This window comes from Capricornis sumatraensis, chromosome 8 (assembly GCF_032405125.1).
Source record: "Capricornis sumatraensis isolate serow.1 chromosome 8, serow.2, whole genome shotgun sequence".
In the NCBI taxonomy this organism is placed as follows: domain Eukaryota; kingdom Metazoa; phylum Chordata; class Mammalia; order Artiodactyla; family Bovidae; genus Capricornis; species Capricornis sumatraensis.
Window position 1 is genome coordinate 324,483 of NC_091076.1, and position 17,573 is coordinate 342,055.

Below are 17,573 nucleotides of genomic sequence, written 5' to 3' on the forward strand. Positions count from 1 at the left end.
TAAAGTGCCTAAAGTTCTCTGCCAGAAATGAGCTGATCTGACCTTTTCTCAGTTAAAGCCCGGTGGGGGACCGGGCTTAGGAGATGATCCGCAGGCCGGGCTTGCTCTCCTCCACGGCCCGCAGGCGCTCATCCACCGCCTCGGTCCAGTAGATGTCATACAGGCTGCAGGGGAGGAGCGGGGAGGGGCACGGGGTGAGAGGAGCCGAGCGCCCCACCCCCCCTCACACCTCACCTGCCTGTCCCTGCCCACCTACACCCCGCCACCCCCACCCCACGGCCACTCACACCAGCTGCTCCAGGCCGCAGGCAGGCTGCTCCAGGCTGCCCAGCAGCTGCAGGACGCCAGGGTCGCCCAGGCCGTTGTTGCTCAGGTCCAGCTCCCGCAGGCTGCGGCTGGCCAGCAGGAGTGAGGCCAGGCCGCCACAGCTGCTGTTCGTCAGCTCACAGTCGCCCACCCTGGGCAGAGGGTGGAGCTGCGGTCAGGTGGAGGGCGTGCCCCCAGGCGGCCACCCGAGAGTGGGGCACCAGGGGGTCTAGGTCCTGGGCGTCCCCACCGTCAGCCCCGGTGGACATATCCCCCCCCCAGCAACTCACCAGAGCACCCGCAGCACAGTGCCCGGCTGGCCCAGGGCCTGGCACAGCACGTGGACGCCCGCGTCGCCCAGCGGGTTGCTGCTCAGCTGCAGCTCCAAGAGGCGCTTGTTCTGGGTCAGCACGGAACCGAAGTGCTGGCAGCAGGCGGCCGTGAACCCGCAGGACTTCACCCTGAGGGCGGCAGGGGCTGCAGTTGCCTCGGACCGCACTTCTGGGGTCCCCCGAGCGCGCCCCGTTCTCGGGCGACCACGGCACCCTCCTGGCCAGCCCCCCCGGAACCCAGCGCTGTCGGCCCCCATACCCGCCCCGTTCGGCCCCAAGCACCCGCGGCCCCTCACCACAGGGACTCCAGCTGGCAGCCGGGCTGCAGCAGGCTCTCGCACAGCAGCTGGGCACCCTCGTCCCCCAGGCTGTTGCCCGCCAGGCTCAGCTCTTTCAGAGTCTCCTTGGCCTGGAGGATGCGGCAGAGGTCTCTGCAGCTGCTGACGGTGAGGTCGCACTCCCAGAGCCTGCGGGGTGGGGTCCCCGTCAACACAGAGACCCTGACACGCTCAGGGGTGCCCGTCTGCCCGCCCCGCCCGGGGACGGACTCACCACAGGGTCCTGAGCTGGGAGCTGGGGCTCAGCAGCCCGGGGCACAGCTCCGCCAGGCCCGCGTCGCCCAGCCGGTTGCTGCCCAGGTCCAGGTCCTTAAGCGAGGCCTGGGAGGCCACGATCCCACACAGGTCCTTGCAGTTGGCCGCCGTGAGGCCACAGTTCTCCAATCTGGGGGCACAAGAGGCGCCGGGAGCTGGGGAGCCCCCGCCCCGCCCCTGCCCCGCCCTGCTCCACTCCCAACCACAGCTTACTTGAGAGTCTCCAGCTGGCAAGCGGACTCTGCCAGGCCCCGGCACAGCACCTGGACGCCAGCCTCGCCGATGTCATTGTTGCTCACCACGAGCTCCTTCAGGTCCCGCGTGGCCCTGAGCACCGCAGCCAGGGGCTCACAACTGGCAGCTGTTAGGTTGCAGTACTCCAGCCTGGGGGCGGGCAGCGGTCAGCCCTGAGCCTGGCCCAGAGGACACCCGTCTGGGTCTCATTTACCCCCGCCCCCGTGATGAAGACAGCAGAGGCTGGTGGGCTCCCAAGCGGGACAGCACAGGGGCCGGGGGCTGTCTCCCTGGTAGAGACCTGGCCCAGCTGGGCCTGTCGGGCTCAGCCTCCTCCAACTGACACTGACCCCATCTAGGCTCCCCAGGGCCACTGGGCTGCCTCAAAGCTCCCTGCAGGTGATGAACTGGGAGGGAGCCTGCCCAGGGCAGACACGCCACACAATGGCTGGGGGTGCCCGGGGTGGTGAGGCCATGCAGGGCCCCGGGGAAGGCACACTCACTGCAGCTTCTCCAGGCGGCACTGGGGGTCCAGGAGCCCCTCACAGAGCAGCCGCAGGCCGGCATCCCCCAGTGGGTTGTCGCTGAGGTGCAGCTCACGCAGGGTGGGCAGGGAGCCCAGCACGCCCGGCAGGACCCTGCAGCCAGCCTCCGTCAGGCAGCAGTTCTGGAGGCTGGAGACACGGGGCGTCAGGGGGCCCGAGAGCCAGCCAGCCCCCTACGAAGACAAGCCACCCGCCGCTGTGGGAGACTCGGGGCCCAGGGCAGGAATGACGGGCGGCGCACCTGAGCTTCTGGATCTTGCAGGTGGGGCTCCGCAGGCCCTGGAGGACCAGGAGCACGCCGCCGTCGCCCAGCTCATTGGTGCGCAGGCTGAGCTCCGTCAGGGACGGGTTGGCCTGCAGCGCGGACCCGATGTCCTTGCAGCGCACCTCCGTGAGGCCACAGTCGTCCAGCCTGTGGGCAGACACACCGTCACTGCACACAGCGGACGGGGAGCGTCCTGTGACAGCAACAGGCCGGAAGGCCACGGGGCTCTGAACAGAACAAACAGGCTGCAAGGGTCAGACATTTTTTCTCTCTCTGAAGCGGCAGCAGGAAACAAACTGCAAATGTCAGATTAAATGGCAACCCACGCCAGTGTTCTTGCCTGGAGAGTCCCAGGGACGGAGAAGCCTAGTAGGTTACAGTCCACAGGGTCCGAACAGTCGGACACGACTGAGCGACTTCACCTTCACACAAATTTTACAAAAGGTCACTTTTAAAACTCTGTGTTGCTATGACAACACCTGGTTCCTGCAGGACTTTTCTCAGCCTTGAGCTGCTGCAATTTTCTCACGCAGATGTTCTCTTGAGCTATGTTAATGAACTGTGTTCACCCGAGACTGTCTTCAAGTTGGTTCTGCCTAAGACTCAGAACCCACTTGCCTGACACCAGTATGTGTTACTCACACGAAGGTTCTCTTAAGCTGTGTGGATGACACGATGTCCTTACTTGGAAACCTGCCTTTCCTCAAGATTTCTGTTAACTGTTTTATGGCTCGGGATGACTCACCAGGTGCCAACGTTCTCTCACAATGCATATTGTGGGTGAGGGGCCTGGTGCCAGTCTCTGAGTTTTGGGACACCTTTCTCTAATTCAGCTCAGTTCAGTCGCTCAGTCGTCTCCGACTCTTTGCAAGCCCATTAACCGCAGTACGCCAGGCCTCCCTGTCCATCACCAAGTCCCGGAGTTCACCCAAACTCATGTCCATTAAGTCGCTGATGCCATCCAACCATCCTCTGTCGTCCCCTTCTCTTCCTGCCCTCAGTCTTTCCCAGCATCAGGGTCTTTTCCAATGAGTCAGTTCTTCACATCAGGTGGCCAAAGTACTCGAGTTTCAGCTGCAACATCAGTCCTTCCAATGAACATTCAGGAAGGATTTCCTTTAGGATGGACTGGTTGCATTTCCTTGCTATGCAAGGGACTCTCAAGAGTCTTCAACACCACAGCTCAAAAGCGTCAATTATTCGGCACTCAGCTTTATAATCCAACTATCACATCCATACATGACCACTAGAAAAACCACACCCTTGACGAGATGGACTTTTGTTGGTAAAGTAATGTCTCTGCTTTTGAATATGCTGTCTAGGTTGGTCGTAACTTTCCTTCCAAGGAATAAGCGTCTTTTAATTTCATGGCTGCAGTCACCATCTGCAGTGATTTTGAAGCCCCCAAAAAGAAAGTCTGACACTGTTTCCACTGTTTCTCCATCTATTTCCCATGAAGTGATGGGACCAGATGCCATGATCTTCATTTTCTGAATGTTGAGCTTTAAGCCAGCTTTTTCACTCTCCTCTTTCACTTCATCAAGAGGCTTTTTAGCTCCTCTTCACTTTCTGCCATAAGGGTGGCGTCATCTGCATATCTGAGGTTATTGATATTTCTCCTGGCAATCTTGATTCCAGCTTGTGCTTCTTCCAGCCCAGTGTTTCTCATGATGTCCTCTGCATAGAAGTTAAATAAGCAGGGTGACAATGTACAGCCTTGACGTACTCCTTTTCCTATGTGGAAACAGTCTGTTGTTCCATGTCCAGTTCTAACTGTTGCTTCCTGACCTGCATACAGATTTCTCAAGAGGCTGGTCAGGTGGTCTGGTATTCCCATCTCTCTCAGAATTTTCCAGTTTATCGTGATCCACACAGTCAAAGGCTTTGGCATAGTCAATAAAGCAGAAGTAGATGTTGTTCTGGAACTCTCTTGCTTTTTCCATGATCCAGCGGATGTTGGCAATTTGATCTCTGGTTCCTCTGCCTTTTCTAAAACCAGCTTGAACATCAGGAAGTTCACGGTTCATGTACTGCTAAAGCCTGGCTTGGAGAATTTAGAGCATTACTTTACTAGCGTGTGAGATGAGTGCAATTGTGCGGTAGTTTGAGCATGCTTTGGCATTGCCTTTCTTTGGGATTGGAATGAAAGCTGACATTTTCCAGTCCTGTGGCCACTGCTGAGTTTTCCAAATGTGCTGGCATATTGAGTGCAGCATTTTCACAGCATCATCTTTTAGGACTGAAAATAGCTCAACTGGAATTCCATCACCTCCACTAGCTTTGTTCGTAGTGATGCTTTCTAAGGCCCATTTGACTTCACATTCCAGGATGTCTGGCTCTAGGTGAGTGATCACACCATCGTGATTATCTGGGTCATGAAGGTCTTTTTTGTACAGTTCTTCTGTGTATTCTTGCCACCTCTTCTTAATATCTTCTGCTTCTGTTGGGTCCATACCATTTCTGTCCTTTATTGAGCCAATCTTTGCATGAAATGTTCCCTTGGTATCTCTGATTTTCTTGAAGAGATCTCTAGCCTTTCCCATTCTGTTCTTTTCCTCTATTTCTTTGCATTGATCGCTAAGGAAGGCTTTCTTATCTCTCCTTGCTATTCTTTGGAACTCTGCATTCAGATGCTTATATCCTTCCTTTTCTCCTTGGCTTTTTGCTTCTCTTCTTTTCACAGCTATTTGTAAGGCCTCCTCAGACAGCCATTTTGCTTTTTTGCATTTTTTTCTCTTGGGGATGGTCTTGATCCCTGTCTCCTGTACAATGTCATGAACCTCATTCCATAGTTCATCAGGCACTCTATCTATCAGATCTAGGCCCTTAAATCTATTTCTCACTTCCACTGTGTAATCATAAGGGATTTGATTTAGGTCATACCTGAATGGTCTAGTAGTTTTCCCTATGTTCAATTTAAGTCTGAATTTGGCAATAAGGAGTTCATGATCTGAGCCAGTCAGCTCCCGGTCTTGTTTTTCCTGACTGTATAGAGCTTCTCCATCTTTGGCTGCAAAGAATATAAGCAATCTGATTTCGGTGTTGACCATCTGGTGATGTCCATGTGTAGAGTCTTCTCTTGTGTTGTTGGAAGAGGGTGTCTGCTATGACCAGTGCGTTCTCTTGGCAAAACTCTATTAGCCTTTGCCCTGCTTCATTCCGCATTCCAAGGCCAAATTTGCCTGTTACTCCAGGTGTTTCCTGACTTCCTACTTTTGCATTCCAGTCCCCTATAATGAAGAGGACATCTTTTTTGGGTGTTAGTTCTAAAGGGTCTTGTAGGTCTTCGTAGAGCCGTTCAACTTCAGCTTCTTCAGCGTTACTGGTCGGGGCATAGACTTGGATTACCGTGATACTGAATGGTTTGCCTTGGAAACAAACAGGGATCATTCTGTCATTTTTGAGATTGCATCCAAGTACTGCATTTTGGACTCTTTTGTTGACCATGATGGCTACTCCATTTCTTCTGAGGGATTCCTGCCCACAGTAGTAGATATAATGGTCATCTGAGTTAAATTCACCCACTCCAGTCCATTTTAGTTCGCTGGAGGTACAGGTCAGCAGTGGACTGCCGCAGGGACAGGGGGTCTGGGTGCAGCAGGCCTGGGCATGGCGTGAGCCCTCTCGGAGGAGGTCACCATCAACCCCACCACTGAGCTGCCAGAACCTACACAGGACTGGGAAGCAGACTCTTGGAGGGCACAATCGCCCTGTCGTGTCTGACTCTTTGCGACCCCAGGGACTTTACAGTCCATGGAATTCTCCAGGCCAGAACAGTGGAGTGGGTTCCCTTCTCCAGGGGATCTTCCCAAGCCAGGGATCGAACCCGGGTCTCCGCATTGCAGGTGGATTCTTTACCAGCTGAGCCACAAGGGAAGCCCTTTCTCTAATTAGCAGACTGCTAGTAGCTATATAACATCCGGCTACAGACTAGCAGGGGGGCACTCTTTCTGCCCCCTTCTGATGTCTGTTCAGAAGCTGTCTCCTTTGTGCTTTAATAAAACTTTATCACACAAAAGGTCTGAGTGATCAAGCCTCGTCACTGGCCCTGGATTGAATTCTTCTCCTGCGGAGGCCAAGAATCCTGGCATCTTTCACGGCTCAGCAACAACCTTTCACTTGGGCCAACACTGAACAACGTAGGTCACAACACATCTTACGATGAGAGAGAAAAAAGTGAGTGGATCATCTCGTGAAACTGATGGTAACTGAAGATAACGGCACACGGAGGGACGCGTGCCTCCACAGCTTCCACGGGCCACAGGCAGTGGGTACAGCGCCTGTCCACCTCCAGGAGACAAACCTGGAGGTTTCTCAGTCCTCCAGACGGAACAGCTCGAGGGCACGGCCCCGCTGCAGGTCCCGGGGAGGCCAGCGCGGAACGTGCCAGAGCGCGACCCAGCACCACTGCCACGCAAGTACGAAAACAATCGAGTCGACACAGGTGGGAGGGATGCCAGCTCTCACCCGGAAAAGACAATCAATAAGTGTGGAAGGGATGCAGAAATCAGAACCCCAGTTGGACAAAGTCCCAGTAATGCTGTCTCGCACGACCCACCAACAGATGCAAAGACACGTGGGCAAAGCTCTGAGCAGAAGCAAAGTGTCAGCAGAGTCTGAAGGTGTCTCACCCCGAGAACCGGCAAGACCCCCTCATCAGCAGCCACGGCGACCACCGGGCGTGACCGTGTGGCACCACCCGGACAATGCCCCCGCGGCACAGCATGCCAGGCAGGACACACTGCCACTGTGCTGTCTTCCCAAAGACACGTGACTCAACCACAGGAAGGCGTCAGAGGACCTTCAGCAGAGCCCCAGCGGGCAGACCCCACCGTCAGGCAGCCAAAGACCAGGGGGACAGAGAGGCCATCACAGATGGGAGGGGCCGTGGGGGCTGCACAACGCACTCAGACAAGCCGGTGACGTGAGCCCAGGCCGTGTCGGCGCCTCACCTTGACCAGCGCCCCAGGTGATGGGGCACAGGGGACCCTGCCTCGTCTTGGTGACTCTTCCGTAAACCTAAGACTACTTCAATGAATCCAAAAGGGAAACGTGAAGCAGACAGGCTCTTGTCTCTTGCTTGTGAGACCTCAGGAACTTCTGGGTTAGAGGGCGAGTCTGGGCTCAGATTCGGCCACAGCCTGGGAGGGCAGGGGGCACACTGCCCCAGGAGCAGGCTGCAGCACCTTCATGCTCAGGGGAAGGGGACACTCTGACCTGCAGGCCCAGCCAGAATGAGTTTACCTTCTGCTGCTAAGTCGCTTCAGTCATGTCCGACTCTTAGCGACCCCATGGACTGCAGCCTACCAGGCTCCTCCGTCCATGGGATTTTCCAGGCAAGAGTACTGGAGTGGGGTGCCATCGCCTTCTCCAGAGTTTACCTTCAAATGGCTGGAAAAGTACAAAGAGAGTAATACTTCACGCCGCAGAAAAACACGCAAGGTCTGTATCACGCGTCTACAAGCGCGAGGGTCTCCCTGGTGGCTCAGCCAGTAAAGAGTCTGCCTGCAACAAGGGAGACCCAAGTTCGATCCTGGGTCAGGAAGATCCCCTGGAGAAGGGCATGGCCACCCACTCCAGTATTCTTGCCTGGAGAAGCCCATGGACGGAGGACTGGGGGGGCTACAGTCCACGGGGTCGCGGAGAGTTGGACACAACGGAGCGACTGACACCTCGACTTTCTCCAAATGGCGTGACCTGGGGCCTCAGCTCGGCCGGAAGGGTGGGCCCCCAGGTCGGCGGGCACGGCGGTCTTACCTGACCACCTCGTACTGCTGGATCAGAGGCAGCAGCTCCGTCCAGCGGGCGTCGCTCAGCTGCTCACACTGGATGTCCAGCTTCATGGTGTGAAGTGAAGGGTTTCCTGGCAGAGGCAGGGGAAATAGGAAAACATTTCAGCCAAGCTCTCAAGGTCTGACGGGCCAGAGCCACTGGCGGGCAGCACCCCACAGGGCCCCAGGAGAGGCTCCCGCCTGCCGCGCTTCCCTGCTTCCATGCCTCTATCCACCTCACCGCCAGGATCAGGAGTGGGAGGGGGCTCCCTGGCAAAGACACCACAAGCCGCAGAGCTCGGGGCGCCGCTGCGGGAGCAGAGGCGGCTCTCATACCCCAGCCCCCACTCGCAGCCTCCTGGGCACCACCCGCACAGGAGGAAGCGGAAACGCGAGCCTGCCACCCAAAGCTCTGCCTCTTCCCTGCCTGAGCCAGGGCAGGGGGGAGGAGGGGGCCTGTGGGCCAGAAGGCCTGGAGACTCAGCTGGGGGCACAGGGGCTGGAGCCGACTCCCAGGACGCACCTGGGCCCTCCCCACCCCGAAGCCCCTGCACGGGGGGGCAGGCGCCTGTGGTCACCAGCAGCTCCTCAGGGGCACCGGCTTCAGGGGCCCTGGACAGGTGGGATGGGGACCCCAGGCCCAGTGACCTGCACTCGAGGGTGCACTCGAGGAGCCACCCGGGGCGCCTACTCCCACGATCCCTCCGGGCGCTGGCAATCGGTGCAGGGCATGCCCTCCACCTCACTCTGACTCAGCCCGGGGACCTGCCCCCGAGAAGCCAGCTCACCAAGGAGGCTGAGCAGAGGGAGGCCTCTGGCCAGCAGGTCTGGGATAGGAGGGCCACGCAGAGCTGCTGCTGCCTGTGGCCCAGAAGGCGGGGCCCGCAGGAGAGGAGCCCATGGCGAGCCAGGAGCTGGGGGGCTGCCTGGGTTCGGGGCAGGGAGTGGGTTTCATACAAAGAGCAACCGTTCAGTGAAGACCAGAGCCTGGAACCCATGCCTTCCCAGGTCTCCGGAAACAGGGTGACCCAGGCCCATGTGAGATTCCCCGGCCTGGCTCAACGGGAGACGCCCCTCCATCTGCAGGCTGACGGAGCCCACAGTGGGCAGAAAGCCAGCTCAGGCAAAGGCTCTCATTCCTTTCCTGCTGGGAGAGCTCTAGCGCTAACAGTCAGGCAAGAGTCACAGACTCGTGTCTGCGCGTCCTGGCAGGGAACCTGCTAAGAAACTGAGGCCAGGGCACGGGTGCCGGGCCACTCCACACGTCATCACGGGACGGGCCATCCCTGGAGAGGCCACCCAGCTCACTGCCCAGAGCAAAACCAGACCTACCCCACCCCCAGCCCAGGGTGTGGCCGGCCCAGCCCTGACTCAGAGTCCTGTCATCCCAGGAAGGGGGCCAGCAGGCGGTCCCAGGCCCCACGGACCAACACTGCTCCCCCACCTGCGCCCTCGCCCTGCAGCTGCCTGGCTCCCAGCCTGACAGGAGGGCTCTCGCCTCTCGCTGGTAGGAAGCAGATCCCAGCAGCTGAGACGCCCCAGCCCTGACCCGACTTCTGCTGAGTATTCCTCCGTTGACGCCGGGGCTTCGTAGCCTCCAATGGACACCCATCCCTTTGAAAATCCATGAGAAAGTATAAACATCCCCAAAGACGCTGTGTGTACAGCCTCCTCACAAGCCCCCGGTGAGGCTGCCTGATCCGGGCAGGAACAAGAACGCGTCCCGCCCACGGCCTCCTTGGGAACCAGGACTCCCACCAGCCGGCCTGCTCCCTGGCCGAGTCACGGCCCACGACCTCAACAACGGCCCCGAATTAACGCTTAAAAGCGCGGCGACTTAAAAGCTGCTGCGCAAGACGGCGCCGGACACAGGCCTGCGTCCCTTCCGCCTCGGGTACGGCCCAGCCTCCCCGCGGCGCCGCGCGGTTACCTCTGCGGGGCGCCGGGGGCGGCAGGGAGCGGGGGCGCGCCGCGGCCCGTGCGGGGCCACCCAGGGCCGCCGCCGCCTTCCACGCCCGCCGGAGGCCCCGCATGTGTCCGGGGGCCTGGGGTGAGCGCAGGGGCGGGCCGGGGCCACCCTAGGGAGAGGACTCCCGACGCCCCCGGCCCGCGCCTTTCCTCGGGCCCAGGAGTCAGCCGCCCCGCGGTCGGTGGCCGGAGGACCCCGAAATGCCGCGGCGCCCCGCTCCCCCCGGACCGCGGATCTCACCTCCAGCCGCCGCAGACTCGAGGGCCGAGCCGCCTCTTCCGCCAGGCGCGAGGGAGGGTCACGGCCCGGGCGGGGCCCCGGGGGCGGGGCCTGGCGGCGCCGGGGCCGGGCTGCCCCGAGGCCGGCGCTCGCCCACGCGAAACCCCACGGCGGGCCCGCAGCCCTCCCCGCCCGGCCCGGGGTCCTTCCGAGACGCGCGCCGAGCCTGTGCCCCCGAGCAAGGCTGCGCCGCTTCCCGCTGAGCTCCCGGGTGGAACCCGCCGTCCCTGGCTGACTTTCCACTCTGCCGCCCGGCACCGGGGCAGGCCGCCTCGCGGGGAGGGAGCGCCCGAGCAGGCGGGCGCAGGCGCGGGGGGCCGCGACCACCCCGCGGAGCCGCGCGACGGGGGCTCCCTCTGCCTCCTCCCTCCCGCAGGCGGACGTGGGCGTTTCCCAGAGCACGGAAATCACATGCCTGGTACACTTCGTAAAAGATATTTGTCCTGGCTGATGAAATGCATGTGAAATGCGCGTGTGTGTAAGCAGGCGTGGTGGGGGGTGCGCGTGTGCACACACGCACACACACAGACATGGTAGGGTGTCCCGGGAAAGAGAAACAGGCACGGCTTTCCTGACACACGAGAAGCCATTTTGGCCAAAGCCATTTCGTGATCTAAGCCTGGGCAGGATCCTGGCTCTTAAACAGGTCTTAGTAATTGGTCTTAAGGGGAAACCAACACTGCTATCAGGCGAGAGAACTAACAGCAGCGAAGGCGGTACACCAGCTGTAAAGACTCTCGGTTCTGTTTCACTGGTGACGACGAGCCCGCGGTCTCAGCCACCGGACCTACTGGACGGAAGGGGTGGAGATGACCTCCTCCGACCCTCCTGACGCCAATCACACAAGCCTTGGACCCTGGCGGGAGACAGCGCTATGGGAAAGGGCACCGGGGTCCTCCTCACTCGCTCTGAATAACAGAGCCTTTCTGCTCCCATCTTTGGCTTGTCTGTGTCTTTTGGCTCGAGATCCACCATGAAGCAAGCCCAGATTTTCAGGTAACAAATGTGGAGCGTGGCTTAGGTAAGCACTACACACCCCTCCATTTCTGCGTGTCAATCAAGAGGAATATTCACGCATGAGCCAAGGAGACGTTCAAAGTGTCTACAGCGTTTTGCAACTGTCCAAACCTGCAACAGTCTAAACGTCCATCAGGAAAACGGTAGAAGCGTCACAACACACCTGCCTCACTCCCCTCTTGGCCTTACCACGCGCGTCATGACCTGGCCCACCCTCGTGACTGCACGGCAGCCTTCAGCAAAGATCGTTAGGAAACTTCAGGGCGGTGTGTTTATTACTCACGTGCGTTGGAGTTCACATGGCATACCTGGGGCGACACAGTAAGGTGGGGACACACAGGGGGTGGGGGGGACACGGGGTGGGGAGGGCAGGCGGATGGGGTTCCGCTTTTGCCAGGGTCGAGCACAGCAGCCTAGGGAATGGAGACCCAAGCTCTCATCCTCCAGAAGAAAACGGTCTGACATCTGTGCGCGCGCTCCCACTGCTCCTGTGCACACAGTTCCATTCTACAAGTGAAAAGGAGACAGAAGGAACAGCAGGCAGAATAACAGCCCCGAGACGCCCATGCCCTAATCCCCAAAGCTGCAAGTCACCTTAGTAAAGGGGTCTCTGCAGATGCGACCAAGTTAAGAACCCTGAGATGGGGAGACTATGCTGGACTACTTGGGCAGGCCCACGTCATCGTAAAGATCCATAAGAGAGAAGCAGACCAGCCAAAATCAGAGAGGGAGAGCGACAACGGAAGCAGCAGCTGGAGTCGCCGAGCCTTGAGGGCTTGAGGGTGGAGACAGGCAGCCTCTAGGAGCTGGAAAAGGCCGAGCTGGGAATCTGAAAAGAATCCGCCTGTGGATGCCTCGATTCTAACCCCCTAAGGCACATTTCAGACTTCTGACCACGGCAAGAAGGTAGATGCCCCCCTTCCACCCCCAGGGTAAAGCAACTGGAGATTCATTCCCTGTGGAGGAAACTGGAAGACAAGAAAAGCAGGACAATTAAGGGAGGAGGCTGGGCCCCCGCCTAAACCACATATTCCTCATTCTAGAAGCCAAGAGACCGCCCCTAACACGAACAGAAAGGCTCCTTGGAGGTCAAAGGGCAATGATGCTAAGCTACTCACAGGGCTCGGTGGCAGACTCTGTCTTGGCTAAAAGTTTCATGGGCACACACGGGAGGGTCTGTGACATACCAAATACGAGTATGGCAAGGCTGCATATTGTCACCCTGTTTATTTAACTTCTATGCAGAGCACATCATGTGAAATGCCAGGCTGGAGGAAGTACAAGCTGGGAGAAATAGCACCAACCTCAGATATGGAGATGATACCGCTCTAATGGCAGAAAGTGAAGAGAAACCAAAGAGCCTCTTGCTGCTGGTCAAAGAGGAGAGTGAAAAAGCTGGCTTAAAACTCAACTTTCAAAAAACTAAGATCAGGGCATCCGGCCCCATCACTTCATAGCAAATAGAGGGGAAGAGTGGAAACAGTGACATATTTTCTTTCCTTGGGCTCCAAAATTACTGCGGACAAAGACTGCAGCCACAAAATTAAAAGACACTTTCTCCTTGGAAGGAAAGTTATGACAAACCTAGACAGTGTAGTAAAAAGCAAAGACATTACTTTGCTGACTAAGGTCTGTGTAGTCAAAGCTATGGTTTTCCCAGTAGTCATGAATGGATGTGAGAGTTGGACCATAAAGAAGGCCGAGAACTGAAGAACTGATACTTTTGAACTGTGGTGTTGGAGAAGACTCGAGAGCCCCCTGGACTGCAAGATCAAACCAATCTATAGTAAAGGATATCAACCCTGAATAGTCATTGGAAGGGCTGATGCTGAAGCTCCAATACTTGATGATGCAAAGGGCAAACTCATTGCAAAGACCCTGATGGTGAGAAAGATTGAGGGTGGGAGGAGAAGGGGAAGACAGAGGATGAGATGGTTGGATAGCATCACTGACTCAACTGACACGAGTTTGAGCAAACTCTGGGAGATGGTGAAGGACAGGAAAGACTGGTGTGTTGCAGCCTACGGGGTCACATAGGGACAGACACGGCTTAGCAACTGCACAACAAAGAACAGGTGCGTATACATGGATATACGTAAGTATGTGGACAGACACGTAAGCAGCTAACGCCGTGGCCACCGCGCGTCACTGTGGAGGAGGAGAGGGACACGCCGAGCTGACTCCATCTTGAGAAAGAAGGAAACTCCATCTTGCATTTTCAGTGAACTTTGGACTATGTGCCTGGTAGCCATGGGGATAACATACCTAAGGCCCAATTGTACTCCCGGACTGATAAACACCAGATTCTATACCAAGATTTCCCATGGCCAAAAAGAATGCAATAATCCCCTATGTAGTCAATCGCCTCTGTAATCTTTACGGCCCCATTGGTGTGGCAACAGCACCCACTCCAGTACTTTTGCCTGGAAAATCCCATGGACGGAGAAGCCTTGAAGTCCATGGGGTTGCTAGAGTCTGACTCGACCGATCGACTTCACTCTCACCTTTCACTTTCATGCATTGGAGAAGGAAATGGCAACCCACTCCAGTGTTCTTGCCTGGAGAATCCCAGGGACGGGGAAGCCTCGTGGGCTGCCGTCTATGGGCTCGCACAGAGTCGGACACGACTGAAGCGACTTGGCAGCAGCAGCGGCAGCACAGTGTATAACCAGCTGCCCCTTCTGATTATGAATCATGGCTGCAACCTGATTGTATCTCCCATTAACACTGTCCAGGCTAGGGTTAAGGAATTTGGGGATGTGGGCTTGAGCAGTACACTTAAGATATATAAGGTTTTCACAGAAGTCGAGCAGGGTCCCTAGCTAAAGAGGAGACTCTGCCTCTGACCGCTGGTGTACTAAACTGCACTCCACTATCCACGCTGTCCTTCTGAGTGAGTTTGTTTCCCGGAGCGTTTAACTGTAACAACTGTTCAGACGTATTCAATATCCGCAACCAATCTCCACAGGCTGACACTTTTCAGCTAGCCCTTGTCACAACCTGAGCCCAGAGCCACCGAGGCGCTGTCCCACTTACGTCATTCTCTTCCCCACGGGAGCTGCCCGCCCACCTCCCAGGGCCTCGGGCCAAAGCTGCACGAGGCCGGGTGGCTACCCCAAGGCCCAGCACAAGGCTGGGCGCCACCCGGGCGAGTGCGCTCTACCAGGGCTGTCTGTCCTTCCCAGGGTCGGTTCTGCGGGGAATAAGGTCGGGGGTTACTCAACTTGAGAAGGAAAGTATGACTGGCCAGCCCTCGGTTGTGTAACTTGCAGGATCCCAAAGAGCGGATCCCACGATCACGCGGGAGCAAGACAAGAGGCAACGCGCAGGCGCAGACTGAGCGCCGCGCGTCGGGGCTCCCAGCGTGCCCCGGGAGGAGGGCCCACAGGGGGCGCGCACGCGTGGGGCGCACTCGGGCGCCGTAACGTCATCGGAGCGCGCCGGTGTTCGCTCCTCTCGCGGGGGTCCGCCTCACGGGCCCCGCCCCGAGAGAACTCAAAAGCGTCAGTTCTTCAGTCGCGGGGGGGCACCCGACCTAGCGAACCCTTAGCCCCTTCTCGCAAGCGCGCGTCTCCCCGGGCTGCGTAACCTCAGTGGCGCCCGGCGCACGTCCACACACAGGAAGACCAAAGCTGCGTCGGTGGGAACTGACTTCGGGCCGGTCAGTCATCTGTTTGGCCCACCTGCTGATAGACTGCAGGAGTGACTGACTTAGACACGACGACGGACTGTCTCCAGCCTGCACGCCCGGAGGAACACTGCTACTTCCCACCGAGGGGCTGCCTTGGGGCCCGCGCTGGGGCGGGGCGCAGGGCGGGGGCGGGGCCTCGCGTCCGCTGGATCAGACGGGGGCGGGGCCTTGGGCGGGCCTCACGCTGCGTCGGGGCGGGGCCTGCGGGGCTGGACCCGATCCTCAGTGTTGGGGCCCGCGCTGGGGCGGGGCGCAGGGTGGGGGCGGGGCCTCGCGTCCGCGGCACCAGGCGGGGGCGGGGCCTTGGGCGGGCCTCACGCTGTGTCGGGGGCGGGGCCGACTTAGTCACGCCCCCAGTGGGCTGGACCTGATCCTCAGGCCCGCAGCACACGTGAAGGGAGGATGAAGCCTCGCAGGGCCCGGGACGTCAGCGGGTCAGTTCTCTGACTTGGAGCAAAGTCTGGATCTCAGGATTCTGACAACTGGAGCTGGAGAGTAAGACAGAGACAGTGGTTTTGAAAGAAAGAGGCAATTTTGTAACTTAAAAAAATCTGTAATCTATGGGTGTCATCTATTCATCTAACATAGGCAATGCTGCTACTGCTGCTGCTAAGTCGCTTCAGTCGTGTCCGACTCTGTGCGACCCCATAGACAGCAGCCCACGAGGCTTCCCCGTCCCTGGAATTCTCCAGGCAAGAACACTGGAGTGGGTTGCCATCTCCTTCTCCAATGCATGAAAGTGAAAAGTGAAAGTGAAGTTGCTCAGCCATGTCCGACTCTTAGCGACCCCAAAGACTGCAGCCTACCAGGCTCCTCCGTCCATGGGATTTTCCAGGCAAGAGTACTGGAGTGGGTTGCCATTGCCTTCTCCGAACATAGGCAATGAATGGTAATAATTCAGTGTCTAACCTAAATGTATTCCTTGACTCCTGCATGCCTGAGTGTGTTGTAGGTGCTGAGGATTCAACATTGAGCAGAACAGACAGAAATCGCTCATGGAAGGAAACTCCCTGATGGAGGGGAAGGCCAGGCCCAGAAGGGTGACCTGCAGACTGGAGCTGGTGAGGAGCGTGGCCAGCTGTCTGCAGACTGAAAGGAAGAAGTGGTGCCCAGCTGAAGGAGATGAAATGGAGATCTGAGTAAAACTCCTGAGGAGGGAAAGGAAGGTCTAGAAGGACCTCCCCCGCGCTTCTCACCTGTGCTTGGCGATTTTGAGAGACCCCACAAAGCTGAGTACAGCAGGTCGCCACCACGCATGCGCTGGACCCCTCCCAGAGTGTGCTGGCCACAGTAGGGGCCTGTGGAGTTCACTGGGAGTTATGTCATTGTCGTCAGTTTTAACTTTCCTGATTCACCTGGTTGAGTCCTTACCTTTCTTTCTTGACCATGTGGCTTGTGGGATCTGAGTTCCCTGACCTGGGATTGAAACCAGGCCCTCTTCAGTCCTAGCATTTTGAACTTCCAAATGGGGTCCCTTTTTTTTCCCCTCCCTGGAGAGCACCTAGTATTTCATTTGGTGTGGGCTTCCTGGCGATGGATTCTGCCAGTTTTTTTTTCTCTGAAAACTTCCTTACATTCTTTATTTTTTCAGGAACATTTTCATTGGGTGTAGAAGTGTAAGTTGGCTTTTATTTCTGCTAGCATTCTGAGGATGTTATTCCACTGTCTTCTGGTTTCCATGCTTTCTGTCATTCTTACTATCACTCCTTTGAAGATGGCATGTCTTCCCAGGTGCTCTAAGCTTTCTTCTTTATTCTCAGTCATCAGGTTTGCTGTGCTGTGCCTGGGTGTGTGTTTCCCTGTGTCTCCCCTTCTCGATGCTCACTGCCCTGGAATCTGTGGTTCGGTGCTCCCTGCGCTCCTGGAATCTGTGGCTCGGTGCTCACTGCGCTCCTGGAATCTGTGGCTCGGTGCTCACTGTGCTCCTGGACTCTGTGGCCCGACTTCTCTCGTCCGTCTGGGGAAAGTCTCAGCTCGCATTTCCTCATGTGTTTTGTATGCCTCATTCTCTTTCTGCCCTTCATCTAGAACTCAGTTAGAAATATTCTTGACCTTTCCGCTGAACCCCAGTGTCTGTTGTGCTTTTCACTAGCTTGCACGCGCTTTCGCGCTCTGCCTCAGTCTGCACGGCCCCCTCCGAGCTGCCTTCTGCTTCACTAACTCGCTGTCTCACCTGGAGGCCTGCCGTTACAGCCACCGCTGAGCTCTTGAGCTTAGTTATTCTGTTTCTCCTTAGCAGCTTCATTTTGTTTGTGTCCAGGTCTCCCCGACCCCAGATTCGTTCATCTTGTTTTTCACTCCTTGAGCCGATTCAGTGTATTTCTTTTAAAGTCCTTGTCAAATAGCTCCACTGTCTTCCCCTCTGTTGGGTCAGTTTCTGCCGCCTGCTCCTTTGAATGCACCTTATTTCCTGATATACCTCTTTACTTTTGATTGAGCGCCGCACAGATTCTATTTAAGAACTTACAAAGACGGACTTCCCTGGTGGTCCAGTGGTTAAGAATCCACTTTCCAATGCAGGGGACATGGTTCCATCCCTGGTCCAGGAACTAAGATTCCACCTGCCACAGA

The 17,573-nt window shown here is 57.3% G+C and overlaps 1 protein-coding gene across 2 annotated transcripts; it reads right to left on the reverse strand.

Annotated features, from left to right (window-relative positions):
• Window positions 1–4: 4 nt before the first annotated feature.
• On the reverse strand, window positions 5–15,086 carry RNH1 (ribonuclease/angiogenin inhibitor 1). Of its 2 annotated transcripts, none has more exons than XM_068975870.1 (10): window positions 14,995–15,086; window positions 8,033–8,138; window positions 2,252–2,422; window positions 1,969–2,139; window positions 1,445–1,615; window positions 1,191–1,361; window positions 935–1,105; window positions 597–767; window positions 288–458; window positions 5–164 (listed from the first exon to the last, which is right to left on the reverse strand). In XM_068975870.1, exons 2-10 carry the CDS (start codon window positions 8,116–8,118, stop codon window positions 77–79), a joined length of 1,371 nt encoding a protein of 456 aa, XP_068831971.1. In that variant the 5' UTR covers window positions 8,119–8,138; window positions 14,995–15,086; the 3' UTR covers window positions 5–76. The 2 variants fall into 2 exon arrangements, with proteins under 2 accessions (XP_068831971.1, XP_068831970.1); XM_068975869.1 differs by lacking the exon at window positions 14,995–15,086 and adding an exon at window positions 10,256–10,288.
• Window positions 15,087–17,573: the final 2,487 nt, after the last annotated feature.